The sequence below is a fragment of the Hevea brasiliensis genome, chromosome 3 (assembly GCF_030052815.1).
Source record: "Hevea brasiliensis isolate MT/VB/25A 57/8 chromosome 3, ASM3005281v1, whole genome shotgun sequence".
NCBI lineage: Eukaryota > Viridiplantae > Streptophyta > Magnoliopsida > Malpighiales > Euphorbiaceae > Hevea > Hevea brasiliensis.
In genome coordinates, this window is record NC_079495.1 from 2963717 (window position 1) to 2982528 (window position 18812).

General features: G+C 29.3%; 2 protein-coding genes and 1 pseudogene across 2 annotated transcripts; 2 read left to right on the forward strand and 1 right to left on the reverse strand.

Annotated features, from left to right (window-relative positions):
• The first annotated feature begins 287 nt into the window (after nt 1-287).
• On the forward strand, nt 288-2583 carry LOC110655433 (AT-hook motif nuclear-localized protein 1-like; annotated as a pseudogene).
• LOC110655432 (uncharacterized) lies at nt 2574-3962 on the reverse strand. The gene is made up of 5 exons (XM_058143605.1): nt 3703-3962; nt 3532-3613; nt 3377-3443; nt 3049-3286; nt 2574-2977 (listed from the first exon to the last, which is right to left on the reverse strand). Exons 1-5 carry the CDS (start codon nt 3932-3934, stop codon nt 2802-2804), a joined length of 795 nt encoding a protein of 264 aa, XP_057999588.1. The 5' UTR covers nt 3935-3962; the 3' UTR covers nt 2574-2801.
• A 670-nt stretch (nt 3963-4632) lies between these two features.
• On the forward strand, nt 4633-5082 carry LOC110660297 (uncharacterized). Its single transcript, XM_021818548.2, has one exon. It carries the CDS (start codon nt 4633-4635, stop codon nt 5080-5082), a length of 450 nt encoding a protein of 149 aa, XP_021674240.2.
• The last annotated feature ends 13730 nt before the right edge of the window (nt 5083-18812 follow it).

An 18812-nucleotide genomic window follows, 5' to 3' on the forward strand; every position in this document is an offset into this window, starting at 1 on the left:
AATAAAAATTATGTAACTGGAAACACAATCTTATAATAGATGGGTAGGCCTGGATTTTATGGCAAAAAAAATAAAATGCTAAAAAGAGTAACATGGATAGTTAGAAATAATTGGTATTATGGTCATTGTGTTCATGATAAAATGACTTGTTTTTCACGGACCCTCATTTCTTCTTCCATTAATAATGTATTACTGGAGTTTATAATCTATTTTTCTCTCTTCCATATTTTTGCTTTTTCTTTTAAAGAAAAAGCCACACTTACACCTTCTATATGTGGCACTTAACTTCACTTTCCTTTTTTTTCCCCTTCAATTCTTAGAAAGCAATCCTCTCTCACAGTGTGCTCACTTAGAGCATCTACTCACTTTTAATGGAGGAAAAAGAAAGTACAATTACTGGGTTACCAGGATACTCGGAGACCGACTCACTGCCAGTGAGCAGCGGGGTTATGCCGCAGGTGATGACTATAAACATGAACATGGCTGCAGAGAACATGAGCATTTAAAGAAGCTTGATTGCAACAACTACACCACCAACCACAGGAATTGATAATCCTGATGGAGGATCAGGACACCCAGCAAGTGGAAGTGAGGATTTGATTGGGAAAAAGAATAGAGTGAGACAAAAAAAGTATTATTCAGATGGCAACCTGAGAGTGCAGCCATTTCATCATCATAAAGCAGTGCCTGGAGGAGCTTTAACATCACCACCTGCTGTTTTCTCTTTCTCCCCTTCTCCTCCTTCTGATGGCTTAATCTCTTCTTTGAAAAGATGCCGAGGCAGGCCTCCTGGCTCTGGTAACTGGCAGTTGCTTGCTTCCTTAGGTAAGTTCCAAGAAACCAGAAATTGAAAGGGAAAAGAAAACAGCTTTAGGAGACAAAAGCAGCCTAGTTTACTGTTTTTAGGCTTGCTTTTGTTTTGTGCCTTTTCGGTACTGATTGGTTGCAGAGAAAGATGTAGGAAAATATATGTGTGAGAATTTTATAGATTACAATTATCTTTTTTTTTTTCTGAAACAAAAATCTAAAAGATTCAAAGTTGCCAACTTTTTTCTAAAATTTTCTCCCATAATTTTCTCACCAACCAAACCTACTATGTCCAATTATGACATTTAAGAATCAGGGAAAGAAAAGAAATCGGTTGAATGACTAGAAAATTCGTTAATTATGCAATGCTTTACATTGACAATTATTTTATTGGATATGAAACAAAGAAGATATGATTTAGATGATGAATTTCATCCATATATTGATGATGGAAGAAATTTAGTTAAACCTTCTCCATTTTGATGTTTGATTTTCCAATTTTAGAGAGAGAAAAATAATTATACTTATCTTTTTTTTTCTTTTTTTCTCCCTTATTAGATTATGTCTGATAATATAGGTTTTGATCTTGAAGGCGAGTTGTTTGCTAACACAGCAGGAGGTGACTTCACTCCTCATGTGGTAACTGTGAATACAGGAGAGGTACTTTATTACTACTTTTCTTGTTTATAATTCTACTAATTAAGATTTAAGAATTAGTTTGCCATAATTTAGAAAGTAGCCTTACACTATTACTTTCAGGATGTTGCAGGGAAAATTCTAGCATTTGCTCAGAAGGGTCCAAGAGGGATTTGTATTCTATCTGCCAATGGAGCTGTTTCTAACGTCACCATTCGCCAACCAGGTTCATCTGGTGGAATCTTGACATTGAGGTATGATTTTGGATAATTACTCTTAAATTTCAGTAATGGACTCTTCTCTTTTTCAAATATAGCTAAATTTGGAACCCTCTCATCCTCCCAACACCATTGATTCCACTGCATGTTACACCTTTAGACATCATAATAATAGAAAATAATTGACATATTTTTGCAGTTGTGCTCCAATTGGTCAATTCTGTTATAATTTTGCTACTATTAGTTCAAAATTTCGTGTTTATTTATTCACAACTGCTTTGAAATATCAATGCAACAATTGTTCTTTGCAGGGCCGTTTTGAGATAATTTCATTATCTGGGTCATTCACAGTCACTGAAACTGGTGGTGTAAGAAGTAGGACTGGTGGACTGAGCGTATAGTTGGCTAGCCCTGACGGTCGTGTAATTGGCTGTGGAATTGCAGGCCTCCTATTGGCAGCCAGCCCTATCCAAGTACAGCCTTTCTCCTGTGCACGCACTTGACCTGCTTAATATATACCTCGAAAATTAACTATTTGTTTAAATTTATTAGCAGTGTTTTCTTATATTGATTTCTCCTTAAGATTGTTGTAGGCAGCTTCATTTACCAAATGAAATGAAGGCACACAAGAGAAAGCACCAACGTGAAAATGCAATCGGTTCTGGGATCCCTGTAGGTGCTCAAGAGGTACCGACAGAAGCAAGACCTATCTCAGAGGCAAAACCTGTTGGTGAGACATGTTTAATCTCCGCATCTTCATTGCCAGAACAGAGCCATGAAGGAGCAGATAACAGTGCAAGCGACCAGCAGATATCATATGCTGCAGATCCATTTACTTCCTGTTTGAATGGAACACAACACATGTAATCAGAGACCATCCCCTGACATCAATATGAATCAAGAGGATGGACATAGTACTTAATTCGTTGATTTAGAGCTTAATTTTATTTCAGTTGGTAGTACTTGACAAAGTCGGAGGCTGAAAAGACAAACCAAAAGACGCTAATTCTATTTGTATTGTAATAAGGACAATCACATATATGAAAAAAAAAAAAAATCCCTCACGATTTTCATCTCCAAGAGAATTTTATTTGAAATCTATTACATAATATGTATGATAGGAACAGCCATGTATTCCAGCTAATCTTTCCTTACTCCTTGCCAAAACGAAATAATCTTGGAGCAGTAACGCCAATCAGGATGACTAGGGCCAATAGCAGGTTGTCCAATTCCAAGGAGGTTCTTCTTCACATACGTAGGAACATCATCTGCTTCTGTTAGGCCATCCAAGAATAGCCGAAACTCGCCTTTTGGACCTATTCAGCAAATTTTAAACAACAATAATTTTGTAAATGTTTAGGGAAAAAAAATGTGTTGGAACTATTACCTAAAACATTATCATTTGCTTCGCCAGCCTTGTATTCATGAAGGAAAATAGCAGTATTTGGAGGATTCAGAAGTGCCTTATAAGGCTTATCGTCAATCACTAAAGTGTTTGATAAAGAATATTGCTTCCTGCGTGAGTTATTAATTTTCTCCCAGAGTTTCTCCAATTCCTTCAAAAACATTGGCTTGTTACTGTTCTCCAAGGACTTAAATCCTGTATCAGTACAATGCTCTTGGCCCTGCAAGGAATTTTCATATAAAACAGTCTTGATATATATATATATATATAAATAGATAAATTAATTGTTAAATGCAGATTAGGTACATACCCAAACAAACAAAAGCTTGCTTTTCAATCTTCCCATCACACATTCCAGGGTATTATTCAAGTTCTTCCTGATTTAAGGCATTAAAGGACAGACAAGTTAAAAAATTTTCTCATAATAACCTAGAATAAGTAACAAGATAATTTTATTCTGCTTACTCAATCGTAGTAGACCAGATTCCCACTTCAAATCTTTCAAAACAAAATTTCAAGAAGTCTTCACAGTGGGGTCTCTTGTAAACTGAGAAGAGATAAAATAAGTTTAAATGATAGCTAGACTTTCAACAGTTCCTTAAAAGAATGAACCAGAAAAATTAGTTAATTGATTACCTTGAATGGTTCCATAAGTTGCATCTGGAGTGCAATTTTTAGGCTTTTCTTTACTGAATACCCTGACCCTATGACATAGAACTCCTGGGGCAATCACAAGAAGTTTCTTCTTTGGGCCAAGACTCAGCTTCTCTAGTGAAATTCCACCCAATCCTCCTCTATCTTCTTCACTATCGCTTTCATCATAGCAACACACAGCCTTCTGCTTCATGCTTCCACTCTTTCTTTCCATCTTTTGTTTATAGCATTTAAAACGTAAATTTTCACTGGGCTATTTATATGAAGGGCTGCCAACTTTTGAGCTTCTGTTAATTAATGATTAATTAATTAACCTATAATATGGCTTTCCATAGATTATTGTAGAAGGGGAATGGACCTCTGACCTCTCACACATCGGTTACTGGATCATTTGTGGAAAGGAGTTCCATCACCTAGATTGAATCGACTCATTCTAATTCAAGTTCCAAATCCAATTGCGTTGAACCCATTGAGAAGAACTGTATAATATTTGGATGAATTTGAAGAGTTGCCCTCAAACTTAAATCCAATTCCAAAGCACTTGAAAATGGGTCCAATTCTGGCCGATGATGCCGGGTCGAGTAAGGCTGAACCCGTAAACAGGTCTAGACCTTTTTTTATAAATTGAAATTATGAACCCAACCCAACCATGGGTCTAAGCCTGGCATCTCGGCGACCTCAGCTCACTTCCAAGCCCAAGTTAACTACGTCTAATCATGCAACTTCCACTTTCCAAAGAAAATAGTTTCTTCTCAGACTTGCTAAAAAAAACACAGCACCATTGCATGCCCTGAACCTTCTAGCTCTAACTTGCCATATTCTTCCAGCACCTTCCAGGTCCGAAAATACTAACAACAAAAAATCCAAGAACTAGACCTAGCAGAATCTGTCAGCCAGAGAGAGGAAAAGAAAATGAAACCCATCGACGACAAGAAGGACAAAATGGTAACAAGGGCAGTGCCCCGATATGAAGAAGGGAAGAAAAGAGTTGAGAAGACAGAGCTTAAAACCGACAACATCGATACCATTAAGTATGTGGGAAAAAAGCTCATCGACAAGGGGCTGCTGCGCATGGAAAGGCACCCAGTTGATGGGTTAGGCGCGATCGGAAAACCGCCGCCGAAGTCAGGACACGGCGGGAAGTACACGTGGGAAGGACCCGATGACATGGCGGAGAACGAGCTGGAAGCTGCGCCACCGGCGATTGATGAGAAGGATCCGAACTATGTAGATGAGGAGGAGGAAAAGAAGATTGTGAAAGAAGAAGAGAGTGATGAGTTGGTTGTTGGCGAGGTGGAGGTAGTAGCTACGCAGGCAAAAGATGTAGCTAGAGTTGAGGTTGATCCTCACTTGAAGCTTTGATTATTGATGCTAAATTGTGCTTTGTTGTTGTTGGCTTTGGCTGCAATTAGGGAGAATGGATATTGTAATTAAGGAGGACAATTAACTAATTAATTAATGTAATAAGTTTTGTAATTATGCTAGATTATTATGTTTTTGAAGTGCAGAAATCAATTTGCCATGAGTAAATCAAATGGTTTTTCTTACCTGAGATGGCTGGTTTATTTTTCTGATGATATGGCTTCAATAGCTCGTTTATTTTTCGTGAGCCCAACCCATGAGGAGATCTGCTGTCTAAGCCATAAAGCGATATTGAAGGGTTGGGCTTTTCGCCTGCATTTGAGAGAGAGCTAAGCACGTGTTTTGGTCTCTTTCATTAATTAATTATTAGTTTTTTTTTTTAAAATTAATTATTAGTGATTAATTCAGCCGCCTAAAGTTTGTGTAATACTTCCTTCCACAAAATATGCTTACTTTTTTTTTAATACGAGTTAAAAATAATGTAATTAATATGATTAAATTAATAATTTTTTATTAGTATATCTCATGCTCATAAATAATTTATATTATTAAATTATTTTTAAAATTATTAAATTTTATTTTTCAATGCATATTAAAAGTATATTCTTTGATTGATTAATTCGTTTAAATTATTTTGTTATGAGAAATAGAGTGATTTAATAATTCTAAATTTTTTAATATTTTGTCAAATTATTAAAATTTTAAAATATAAATTATTAATAAAAATATTTTTAAATAAATTATTAATTAAAATATATAAAATTAAAATATTTGAGTAGTAATAATGGAATTTAGAATAGCTAGATGATTTTCACTTTCACATTTTTCTTGAAATACAAAATTTGTAATTTGAATTGTAATCAAATAAACTTAAAATAAAAATAATTTATATATGCTTTGACGTTTATGGGGACAATTCTTTACCACCAGCAATGTTTTTTTCTTAAGATATATAAGATTTTTTTTTCCTTAAAATATAACAATAATTAATTATGAGATGTTAAAATCATTGAATTTTTTTATGCATCATTGAATTTTTTTATGCATCATCGAACTTGTTTTTGGGTGGTTCGAATTATTTCTAGACAACTAAGTTCAATCCATGCATTATTATAAGGATATATATTGCACATGCCTCCACGAGTCTCGCAACCACGTGCCATCGAAATCAAATCCTTCTTTCTATTAAAAAATATAAAATTATTTCTTATTTTTCAATAAAAAAAAATTGTCGTTTCTTTGTGAGAATTTACATATTTATCTCGAATTGTTAATCAATTTAAAATACTAAAAAATTTAGTTTAATTTTTAATTAATTGTTAATTTTTATTAAATTATTTTTATTTTAGTAATTTTTGAATTTAAATTAAATAAATTAGTCAATTAAATTTTTATCATTTTAAATTTATCATATTAATATTAAAAAAAATTATTCAATGTACATGTCATAAATATGTGAAATTCACACCATATATTTTAAAATATAACTAAAATTTTGTGCTATTTTTTTATATTTATAATTACTAAAAATGAGTTATATATCATTTTGAATTAATTGAATGAAGTAAAAGAAAATAATGTTGACGTATATTTTTTTGGACACTGGATTTGGTCAGATTGCCTGAAGATCAAAAAACAGGTAAGGACCGGTGATAGTTAGCAACCACTCCGACGCTCAAGTCAGTAATCGGATTATAAATTAGAGTATTTAGTATAATAGGAGTGAAATTATTGTTTGCATACCTATTTCTAAAACTTTACCTTATTTTTATAGTAATTGGGATGAAATCTTGATCAGATCCTCGTCGATTCTCTATTTAATTTGTAACGGTAATTATTCTTTGATTATACTGGGAATAAGGCATGGTCGGCAGCACGGTCTCTGTTTGGTTCGAGGTTGAAGAGAGTACTGATCTCTTTGATCTTGTCCAATCTCTTTGAAATGGGTCGAAACACTCTTTAGGCTTTCCTCAGAGCTAGGTATCAGTCTTTGAGATTAGATTGGCAAACTCTATCGAGCTCGGATGGGAGAACTTAACTTGGCTCCAAGCTTAGATGGGCAGGCTATCCGGTTATAAGTATGGATGGGCGAGCTCCAGCTGGCTTGATTTATTGGCTTTTATATTATTAGTCCCCCGCCAAGTCTATATCTTTAGGTTTTGAAAATAATGTCTTCTCGAACTCGATGAGCATTAATGGCTTCTCTCAAAAGCTGTAAAGAGGAATGACTATTTTGACCGTTTGAGGCGATGGTTTTGGTGTTGTTTTGAATTTTTTAATCATTAATGCTCTAGCTATATATGTAAGTTTATCCTTCGTTTTCCTTTATTTGCTTCTCTGTATTTTCTTAAATTTTTAAATACAAAATTAATGTTTAAGGAATTAAAAATTAAAAAATATATTTATAAATTTAGATTTAATCTTCGCATAGTAAAATAAAATTGAGCTAGAGGAAGACAATTTCATTAATTATAATTTATTTTAATAAAAAAATTTTAAGGGGTTTAAGGGGTCTAAATATAATTAATCATTAGGAAAAAAAATTGATTTTAACAAAATTAATAAAAAAATTGATAATTTTATATTATTAAATGCATAATATTTTTTATTTATAACAATTATAATTTATTTTAATAAAAAAAATTAATTAATATATTAATTAACAAAAATTAAATTATTTTAGTTAATTTAATTATTAAATTAAAATATTACTAAAAATTTTAAAAATTATTTATTAAACATATTCACATTATAATAATTAAATTTTAATCTCAATTCAAATATACAGCCCTAAATTTTGTCAGCACTTTGAATTTTTGGAAACCTTTTTTTCTTTAAACAATGAAAGCAAGCTAAGCTGCTATATCAGTAACAGCAGCCAACTCAAGTCTAGAAACTCTATGCGCAAGAGCTGCCAATAGACCGTTTGATAAATCTGAAAGAGAAACGAATACAGGGAAAATTACTATTTACTCTCTGTATAGTAATTAGTTTCTAGGCCTGAGTTGGCTGTTGCTGCTGATATAGCAACATAGCTTGCTTTCCTTGTTTTAAAAGAAAAGCTTTCCAAAAATTCAAAATTCCGATAAATTTAGGGATGTACATTATCAAGTTATAAATGAATAGTTAAATTGAATTATTGAAATTTAATTATTTTAATATAAATATGTTTAATAAGTAATTTTTAAAATTTTTAGTTTCAGTTATAATTTGATTATTTTAAATTTAATAATTACATTAACTAAAATAATTTAACTTTTGTTAATTAATATATTAATTAAATTTTTTTATTAAAATAAATTATAATTAATGAAATTGTCCTCCTCTAGATCAATTTTATTTTACTATGTGAAGATTAAATCTAAATTTATATATATATTTTTTAATTTCTAATTCCTTTAACATTAATTTTGTATTTAAAAATTTAAGGAAATTAAACTTTTTTTTTTAGATAACTTGTACTTTTTTACTAATTAATTCTACCATTTTGTCTTATTCTCCTAAATCTAAAAGTGAAGAAACAAAATTAAAAAGAAAATCAAGGGTGGAGATTAATTGAAATAATTTTGTGATTTTCTTCAATTTTTCTAAAAATAAAAATTCTAAATCTAATAGATAAAATTAAATCTTCATAAAATTGATGACCAAAACTTTTTCATTATTATTATTAAATTACAAATTAGAATTAAAAGAAAGTGGAATCCAATTTAAAAAAAAAACAAACTTAAATAAGCTAGAGAATTAAAATTAAAATTAAAATTAAAGTCAAAATATAAAATAAAATTGAAAATTAAATTAGAATTAAAGTAATAGTGAAAATAACAATCCAATTAATAAAATTGCATTTTGTACATATATTTTTTAATTAATTTAATTTTTTATTATTTTATTTATTGTTATTGTTTTTTTTTAAAAAAAATTTATAGGCCCAGACAAAATATAGTGTCTAAAAAAAGTTTTTATTGGCCCAGAATATTGTGTCTATGAGTGGGTCATTAAATGCTATAACATTACTTATATATAATATAAACTCGACCTTACATAAAAACAAACTTAGTAACCGTTAGATCAAATATTTATATTAAAATTTATATAACATTAATTAAAGTATATATAATGAATGCACGAATTTAGATATAAATATTTAACCTAATGGTTATTAAATTTATCTTTATATGAGCTCGAACTTTTCATATTTGTTACTTATTTTTCCAATGAAGTATTTGAATTGCATCAACATGATTAATAATGTCATACTATTTTGAAAAGATTTTAATATGAAAATTTCTAAGTGGTAGAATTTTTATTGAAAAATAAAATACTTATTATTTATTTCGTCCTGTAAAAATAAATTTATTTTCCTTTTTTATATGTCTTAAATTATAGGTTACTTTCTTTTATAAAATAATAATTTATTTATTAACTTACTAATATCTCCATATTTAATATGGAGTTAAAAATTAAAATTTAATTAATAGTTTCAAGAATAATTAATTTTTTAATGGAGTTGGAGGGTATATTAAGAAAAGATTAGATAAAATATATTATTTTTAATTATATTATTATATTTTTTTAATTTATGTAAAAAAAACTTATTTTAAGGGACGATGGGAGTACATTGATCATAATTGTGTTTAATAAAAAAATATAATAATTAAAAAAAATAAAATTTGAATAAAACTTATGTGATGGAAACACAATCTTATGATAGATGGGTAAGCCTAGATTTTATGGCAAAGAAAATAAAATGCTAAAAAGGGTAATATGGGTAGTTGGAAATAATTGATACTATGGTAATTGTGTTCATGAGACTGCAGAGTCCACAAAATAAAATTACCTATTTTTCACATACCCTCATTTCTTATTCCATTAATGGATTACTAAAATTTATAATCTATCACTCTCTCTCTTCTGTAGTTTTGCTTTTTCTTTTAAAGAAAAAGCCACATGTTACACCTTCTATATTTGGTGCCATTTGCAGAGTCTCCTCCTTAATTCAAACATAACTTCACTTTCCCTTTTTTCCCCTTCAATTCTTAGAAAATAATCTCTCTCTCAGTATGCTCACCAGGGCATCTACTCACTTTGAACGGAGTAAAAAGGAAAAAGAAAGCACAATTACTGAGTCACCAGAAACTCGAAAATTGAGTCACCCCAGTAAGTGAGCAACGTGTTTATGCTGCGGGTGATGAATATAAACATGAACTGCAGAGAATATGAGTATGGAAAGAAACTTTATTGCAAAAACTACACTACCAACCATAGGAAGTGATGGTCCTAATGGAGGATCAGGACAACCAAGTGAGGATTTGTTTGGTAAGAAGAAGAGAGGAAGACCAAGAAAGTGTGATTTAGATGGCAAATTAAGAGTGCAACCATTTCATCATCTTCAAGCGGTGCCTGGAGAAGCTTTAGCATTAGCACTGGCTTCTCTTTCTCTTCTTTTTCTCCTCCTTCTTCTTAATCTCATCTTCAAAGAGAGGTCGAGGCAGACCTACTGGCTCTAGTAACTAGTAGTTGCTGCTTCTTTAGGTAAGTTTCAAGAAACCTAAAAATTGAAAAGGAAAAGAAAACAGCTTTAGGTAGTTTACTTTTTTTAGGCTTACTTTTGTTTTGTAGCTTTTGGTTGCTGATTGGTTTGTAGAGAAAATGTAGGAAAATAAATGGCAAAAAGCCTAAGCATATGTGTGAGAATTTTATTCACTACAATTATCTTCTTTTTTTTTTTCCGAAACAAAATTTTAAAAGATTCAAAGTTGCCAAAAGAATTAAAATTAAAATTAAACTAAAGTCAAAATATAAAATAAAATTAAAAATTAAATTAAAATTAAAGTAATTGTGAAAATAAAAATCCAATTAATAAAATTGTATTTTTGTACATATATTTTTTAATTTATTTATTTATTTATTTATTTATTTATTATTATTATTATTATTATTATTATTATTATTATTATTATTATTATTATTATTATTATTTAAGTTTTTATAGGCCTAGATAAAATATAGTGTCTAAAAAAAGTTTTAATTGCCCAAATAAAATATAGTATTTGCAATAAATTATTAAATGCTAACATTACTCATATATAATATAAACTCGACCTTATATGAAAACAAACTTAATAAACAGTTAGATCAAATATTTATATTAAGATATGGGTAAAATTAATTAAAATATACATAATAAATGCATAAATTATATATAATATTTAATCTAATAATTATTTAATTTATTCTTATATGAGCTCGAACTTTCCGCACCTATAAAATCAATTTTTTTGTTTACTTATTTTTTATAATGAAGTATTTGAATTGCATCAACATGATTAATAATGTACTATTTTAAAAAAAAAATTTAATATGAAAATTTCTAATTGGTAGAATTTTTTATTAAAAAATAAAATATATATTACTTCTTTCCTCCTATGAAAATAAATTTACTTTCCTTTTTTATCTATCTAAAATTATAAGTTACTTTTCTTTATAAAATAATAATTTATTTATTAACTTACTAATATCTCCATATTTAATATGGAGTAAAAAAGTAAAATTTAATTAATAATTTCAAGAATAATTTAATAACATGTATAATTTAAATTTTAATGAAGTTGAAGGGTATATTAAGAAAAGATTAAAAAGATAATAAATTTTGAATAAAAATTATGTAACGGAAACACAACCTTATAATAGATGGGTAGGCCTGAATTTTATGGCAAAGAAAATAAAATGCCAAAAAGGGTAATATGGATAGTTAGAAATAATTGGTATTATGCTCATTGTGTTCATGAGAAAATGACTTATTTTTCACAGACCCTCATTTCTTCTTCCATTAATAATTCGTTAGTTCGTTAATTATGCAATGCTTTACATTGACAATTATTTTATTGGATATGAAACAAAGAAGATATGATTTAGATGATGAATTTCATCCATATATTGATGATGGAAGAAATTTAGCTAAACCTTCTCCATTTTGATGTTTGATTTTCCAATTTTAGAGAGAAAAAAATAATTATACTTACCTTTTTTTTTTTTTTTCTCCCTTATTAGATTATGTCTGATAATATAGGTTTTGATCTTGAAGGTGAGTTGTTTGCTAACACAGCAGGAGGTACTCCTCATGTGGCAACTGTGAATACAGGAGAGGCACTTTATTACTACTGTTCTTGTTTATTATTCTACTAATTAAGATTTAAGAATTAGTTTGCCATAATTTAGAAAGTAGCCTTACACTATTACTTTCAGGATGTTGCAGGGAAAATTCTAGCATTTGCTCAGAAGGGTCCAAGAGGAATTTGTATTCTATCTGCCAATGGAGCTGTTTCTAACGTCACCATTCGCCAACCAGGTTCATCTGGTGGAATCTTGACATATGAGGTATGATTTTGGATAATTACTCTTAAATTTCAGTGATGGACTATTCTCTTTTTCAAATATAGCTAAATTTGGAACCCTTTCATCCTCCCAACACCATTGATTCCACTACATGTTACACCTTTAGACATCATAATTTTCTCCCAGAGTTTCTCCAATTCCTGTATCAGTACAATGTTCTTGGCCCTGCAAGGAATTTTCACATAAAACAGTCTTGATATATATATATATATATAAATAGATAAATGAATTGTTATATGCAGATTAGGTACATACCCAAACAAACAAAAGCTTGCTTTTCAATCTTCCCATCACACATTCCAGGATATTATTCAAGTTCTTCCTGATTTAAGGCATTAAAGGACAGACAAGTTAAAAAAGTTTCTCATAATAACCTAGAATAAGTAACAAGATAATTTAATTCTCCTTACTCAATCGTAGTAGACCAGATTACCACTTCAAATCTTTCAAACAAAATTTCAAGAAGTCTTCACAGTGGGGTCTCTTGTAAACTTAGAAGAGATAAAATAAGTTTAAATGATAGCTAGACTTTCAACAGTTCCTTAAAAGAATGAACCAGAATAATTAGTTAATTGATTACCATGAATGGTTCCATAGGTTGCATCAGGAGTGCAATTTTTAGGCTTTTCTTTACTGAATACCCTGACCCTATGACATAGAACTCCTGGGGCAATCACAAGAAGTTTCTTCTTTGGGCCAAGACTCAGCTTCTCTAGTGAAATTCCACCCAATCCTCCTCTATCTTCTTCACTATCGCTTTCATCATAGCAACACAACCTTCTGCTTCATGCTTCCACTCTTTCTTTCCATCTTTTGGTTATAGCATTCAAAACGTAAATTTTCAGTGACTATTTGTATGAAGGACTGCCAACTTTTGAGCTTCTGTTAATTAATTAACCTATAATATGGCTTCCCATAGATTATTGTAGAAGGGGAATGGACCTCTGTCCTCTCACACATCGGTTACTGGATCATTTGTGGGAACTGGGAAGGAGAAAACCTAGATTGAATCGACTCATTCTAATTCAAGTTCCAAATCCAATTGCCTTGAACCCATTGAGAAGAGCTGTGTAATATTTGGACGAATGTCAAGAGTTGTCCTCAAAGTTAAATCCAATTCCAAAGCACTTGAAAATGGGTCCAATTCTGGCCGATGTCGTCGGGTCGAGTAAGGCTGAACCCGTAAACAGGTCTAGACTTATTTTATAAATTGAAACTATGAACCCAACCCCACCATGGGTCTAAGCCTGGCATCTCGGCCCTCAGCTCACTTCCAAGCCCAAGTTAACTTACGTCTAATCAGGCAACTTTCCACTTTCCAAAGAAAATAGTTTCTTCTGAGACTTGCTAGAAAAAACACACAGCACCATTGCATGCCCTGAACCTTCTAGCTCTAACTTGCTATATTCTTCCAGCACCTTCCAGGTCCGAAAATACTAATACTATATAATACCTATCAACAAATAAAAAACTAGCAACAAAAAATCCAAGAACTAGATCTAGCAGTATCTGTCAGCCGGAGAGAGGAAAAGAAAATGAAATCCATCGACGACAAGAAGGACAAAGTGGTAATAAGGGCAGTGTCCCGCGATGCAGAAGGGAAGAAAAGAGTTGAGAAGACAGAGCTTAAAACCGACAACATAGATACCATTAATTATGTGGGAAAAAAGCTCAAGGACAAGGGGCTGCTGCGCATGGAAAGGCACCCAGTTGATGGGTTAGGCGCGATCGGAAAACCGCCGCCGAAGTCAGGACACGGCGGAAGTACACGTGGGAAGGACCCGATGACATGCCGGAGAACGAGCTGGAAGCTGCGCCACCGGCGATTGATGAGAAGGATCCGAACTATGTAGATGAGGAGGAGGAAAAGAAGATTGTGAAAGAAGGAGAGAGTGATGAGTTGGTTGTTGGCGAGGTGCAGGTAGTAGCTACGCAGGCAAAAGATGTAGCTAGAGTTGAGGTTGATCCTCACTTGAAGCTTTGATTATTGATGCTAAATTGTGCTTTGTTGTTGTTGGCCTTGGCTGCAATTAGGGAGAATGGATATTGTAATTAAGGAGGACAATTAACTAATTAATTAATGCAATAAGTTTTGTAATTATGCTAGATTATTATGCTTTTGAAGTGCAGAAATCAATTTGCCATGAGTAAATCAAATGGTTTTTCTTACCTGAGATGGCTGGTTTATTTTTCTGAGGATATAGCTTCAAGAGCTCGTTTATTTTTCATGAGCCCAACCCATGAGGAGATCTGCTGTCTAAGCTATAAAGCGATATTGAAGGGTTGGGCTTTTGGCCTGCATTTGAGAGAGAGCTAGCCCGTGTTTTGGTCTCTTTCATTAATTAATTATTAGTTTTTTTTTTTAAAATTAATTATTAGTTTTTTAATAAAATTAATTAATTCGTTAAAATTATTTTATTATGAGAAATAGAGTGATTTAATAAAATTTTATAATTTATTTTATTAAATTTTTGTAAAATAATATTTTTTTAAAGTAATTTTAACCTCTTAAATTATTATATTTTTTATTTTTAGTAATATTTTAAATTTTAATTAAAATAACAAATGCTAAATATAAAATATTAAATAAGTATATCTTATTAAATTTTATTTATAATATTCTTTAACTTTATTAAAAAAATTATATATATTTTTTTATATAAAGAATTTTTTTTTCATTAGGTTAACAAATTTTTTTGTAATTTAGTCAATTTACGAAAAAAAAAATATTTTATAAAAATTTAACTAGATGAATGTAAAATTTTATTAAATTATTTTATTTTCATAACAAAATAATTTTATTTTATTTTAAATCGAATAATTATTAAATATACTCATATTAAATATGGTATGTTAATAAATTAATAAATAAATAATTATTAAAAAAGAAATGATATAGAATAAATGAAAAATAAAAGTAAGTAATAAATTTTGAATTTGATCAATTCTTTTAATCCTTATTTTGATTAAATTTTACTATAATTTAAAATAATAAAATACTCTCTATTTATTCTCCTTCAACAAACCCAATAAATTAGAACCTAAAATCGGCTGCCACCTTAATGGCTCCTGTTGCACCCAACAAGAAATCAGGTCCAAAGCCTGATAAATCTGGGCTGATTTAGGTTCTGATTAAACCTAAAATGTATTTAAGAGCCGAATTAAACTATCACTTACTATTTACTCATTGATTTAACATAATTTTGTTAGTTTATGCAATAATTTTTCTTAAAATATCAATTAGAATAACAATTTATTCACAGTTCTAGACTCATATCTCTAATTATATATTTTAAATGAATTAATTAATTAAGGAAATCAAATTTTATTATTTTTTAAATGAAAATACACAAAATTTCAAATCATGGTCCATGCATGGACAACAAAAAAAAGAATTTCCAAAATAGCAAAAGGATTATAAATCTACTATTGTTAAGTTGATCTTATGGTATATCTTTCCACAGAGAAAACGAGACAAAAGACTTGTATTTATTTATAAACTATCTCGGCAAATGGATAATACCCATAAATCAAACAAATTATTTATGATACTATGCATCCATTTCAATTGGTTTATAATTTATTTTCTACATATTTATTTAATTTTTTTTATTAATATACATTGTCATTTTTTCTTTTTTATTTATATCATATATTATATAATAATAAATTTATTACATAAATTTCGTAAAAACTTAGAAAAAAAATTGGATAGATTTTCATTTTTCAAGCTTAAGAAAAAGAAAATTTTATTGATCAAATTATTGTACATTTTGATTATTGATTTTAGTTGGGATTCGAATCTAATACCTCACAATTCTGGATTAAGTTTCAATTTCTATTTGATATTTCACCACACATAATGACCTTATAATTGAAGACCAAGAAAGGTGTTTTAATTAATTTGTATTAGATAGTGTGGTGGTGGATGACACAACACTCGAATTGACTTGTAATTTTTTTTGGTGCCTCAAATTGCTTATCTTTAATTTGTTATTATTGTTTGCTTCTAATGATAATTTTCATCTATGTAGTTTCTTTTCCCAGCAAAAATGAATTCCCAACTTTAATTTATTAGTCTAATATATCACATTGAAAAAATGAAGCCTCCTTATTTTATATATCACATTGAAAAAATAAAAAAAAAATTAAAAGATAAATATAAATGAATGGGTTACAACATTGACTTGTCTAATTATTTTAACATGTAAAGCAACTCAACTACTTATAAAAATTCATATTAAAAATAAATTAATACATAATTTACTCAGTAATCTCTCCAAAATTTAACACTCGTAAAAAAAAATTAATAGTGTCTACCAAGTATTAACCCTGATTGTTCAATAACCGAACATTATTATAATAACCGAATTTAATATATATATATATATATATATATATATATATATATATATATATATATATATATATATACTTAATTTAATTAATTAGTTGCATTAAGTTGTTGCAAGATATATATCAGCATTGAATTTGTTATTGAAGCTGGTATGCGTCAAATATTTGATGCAGAAAAGATCTTCAGAGAACAATTATTAATAGATGCACTTTATTAATTAAGAAAATATTATGTTCGCATACATATATAAAATTTAACAATTTTTTCATAATGGTCATGAAGTTCAGGATTAATTAATTGATAATGCATGTATGGATCCTGCATGTGTTTAATGTCTCATATACTCCAACCTTTATGACGTATTAGTCGACCATGATGGATTTTATTATTAGACTTGCAAAATGAAGGTTAGTTAATTAATTAATTAAGGACAGATACACTTTGTTGGCGTTAATAGAATTGAAATTAATCGATCAAATCATTCCTCTCATACAACATTTAATCTTATACCAATTTAATTGAGGTTAGAGAGTTACTTGAGTTTAATTAAGCTTAATGACAATATAATTAAATTAATAATGATTAGGTATGGTAAGTTATAAAGGGAAAAATGTATGATAAAACACTCGTAAACATCATGCGAGGTGTTATAAAGAATCCAAAGCTAATGTCAACTCAAATGCATGCCTTTGTTGACATTGATTGCAGCCATTACCCTACCCACCAAAAACAATTAATTTTTTTTATAAAATAATAATTTTATTAAAAAAAGAAAAAATTTATCATAAAATATCTAAAATTTAAACTCAGACCAGTAGGTCTACCCCATAAATCAAAAATTTTAGGACCTAAAATGATAAGTGAAAAAATTTGAAATCATATCAAAATATAAAATAAAACATAATAAATTCAAAGAATCAGGCTAAATAATAGGACTAAAACTTCCATAAGTCAGCTTAATTTAAAATAATTAAATAAATTATATATATTTATAATAAAATTAAATAATAAACTTCATAAACTGTTTTACCAAGATATAATTAAAATAAATATTTACAATATTTATTGAATTTTTGAATAGAAAAAAAATGATGCTTACATTTTATTAATTAATAACAAGGATATATACAAATGATAGTCACATATAAGATAATGGAAGTCTTTATCAAATGGTTGCTAAAAGAGTAGTTGAATATTCAATAAAGGCCTAACAAAAATATATAGTTGATTTAAAACTTCATGCATAAGTGTCACTTATGAATAGCAGGAGAAGGGAGAAGGATTCTATTTAATTGTTTTATATTAATTAATATGTTTAGGCCAACAAATCTCCAGCCAATATACATAAATAAACAAGCATCTTATGTAATTAATTGCCATTAATTCTATTCTTCCCAAGGAAAGAAAATATATGCAGAGAGAGAATATGGATATGACCCTTAAGATATAAGTTTAAAATAATTAATTGATGGGTTAAGGTATAATGTCTAGTTCATAAGAAATATTATATTGCATAAATCAAGTATTTAAAGGATCAAATCAAATCTTCACAAGTACCTTATTGACTGAAAATTCCATTTGGAAAGGTTTACGAAAAATGTTAGATGGTACATCATCTCCATTATGACATGGACCTTAGGCACCAACCAAACTTCTGCCATCAAAATGTTTTGATATTGAGGCTTCGTTTGTTTCATTTTTCCTGAAAAACTTTTTTTCTTGTTATTTGAACTAAAAAATAAAATTTTATTGGAAAATTGCCTTTTTAATCATAGGAAAATACTTTACTGGTCTCTTGGAAAAAATATAGAAAAATGTTTTGGTATCTCCTAATCTACTGAGTTAGGCCTAATTCTGCTTATAATGAGGAGGCCCATCACGAGGATAAAGCATTCATGACAGATATTTTCTCAATTTATAAAGATCAAGTATTTGAATTTGCTTAAGAAATATAAAGTCTTTTATCACTCATACCAAC

Bases quoted from the DNA above. Each gene is read 5' to 3' on its own strand.
- LOC110655432 (XM_058143605.1), bottom strand. From the start codon at position 3,934: ATGGAAAGAAAGAGTGGAAGCATGAAGCAGAAGGCTGTGTGTTGCTAT. The intron at 3,614-3,702 runs GTAATCAATTAA...ATCTCTTCTCAG, and splicing joins AACTTATGGAACCATTCAAG to TTTACAAGAGACCCCACTGT. The intron at 2,978-3,048 runs GTAATAGTTCCA...TTTGCTGAATAG, and splicing joins AGCAAATGATAATGTTTTAG to GTCCAAAAGGCGAGTTTCGG.
- LOC110660297 (XM_021818548.2), top strand. From the start codon at position 4,633: ATGAAACCCATCGACGACAAGAAGGACAAAATGGTAACAAGGGCAGTG.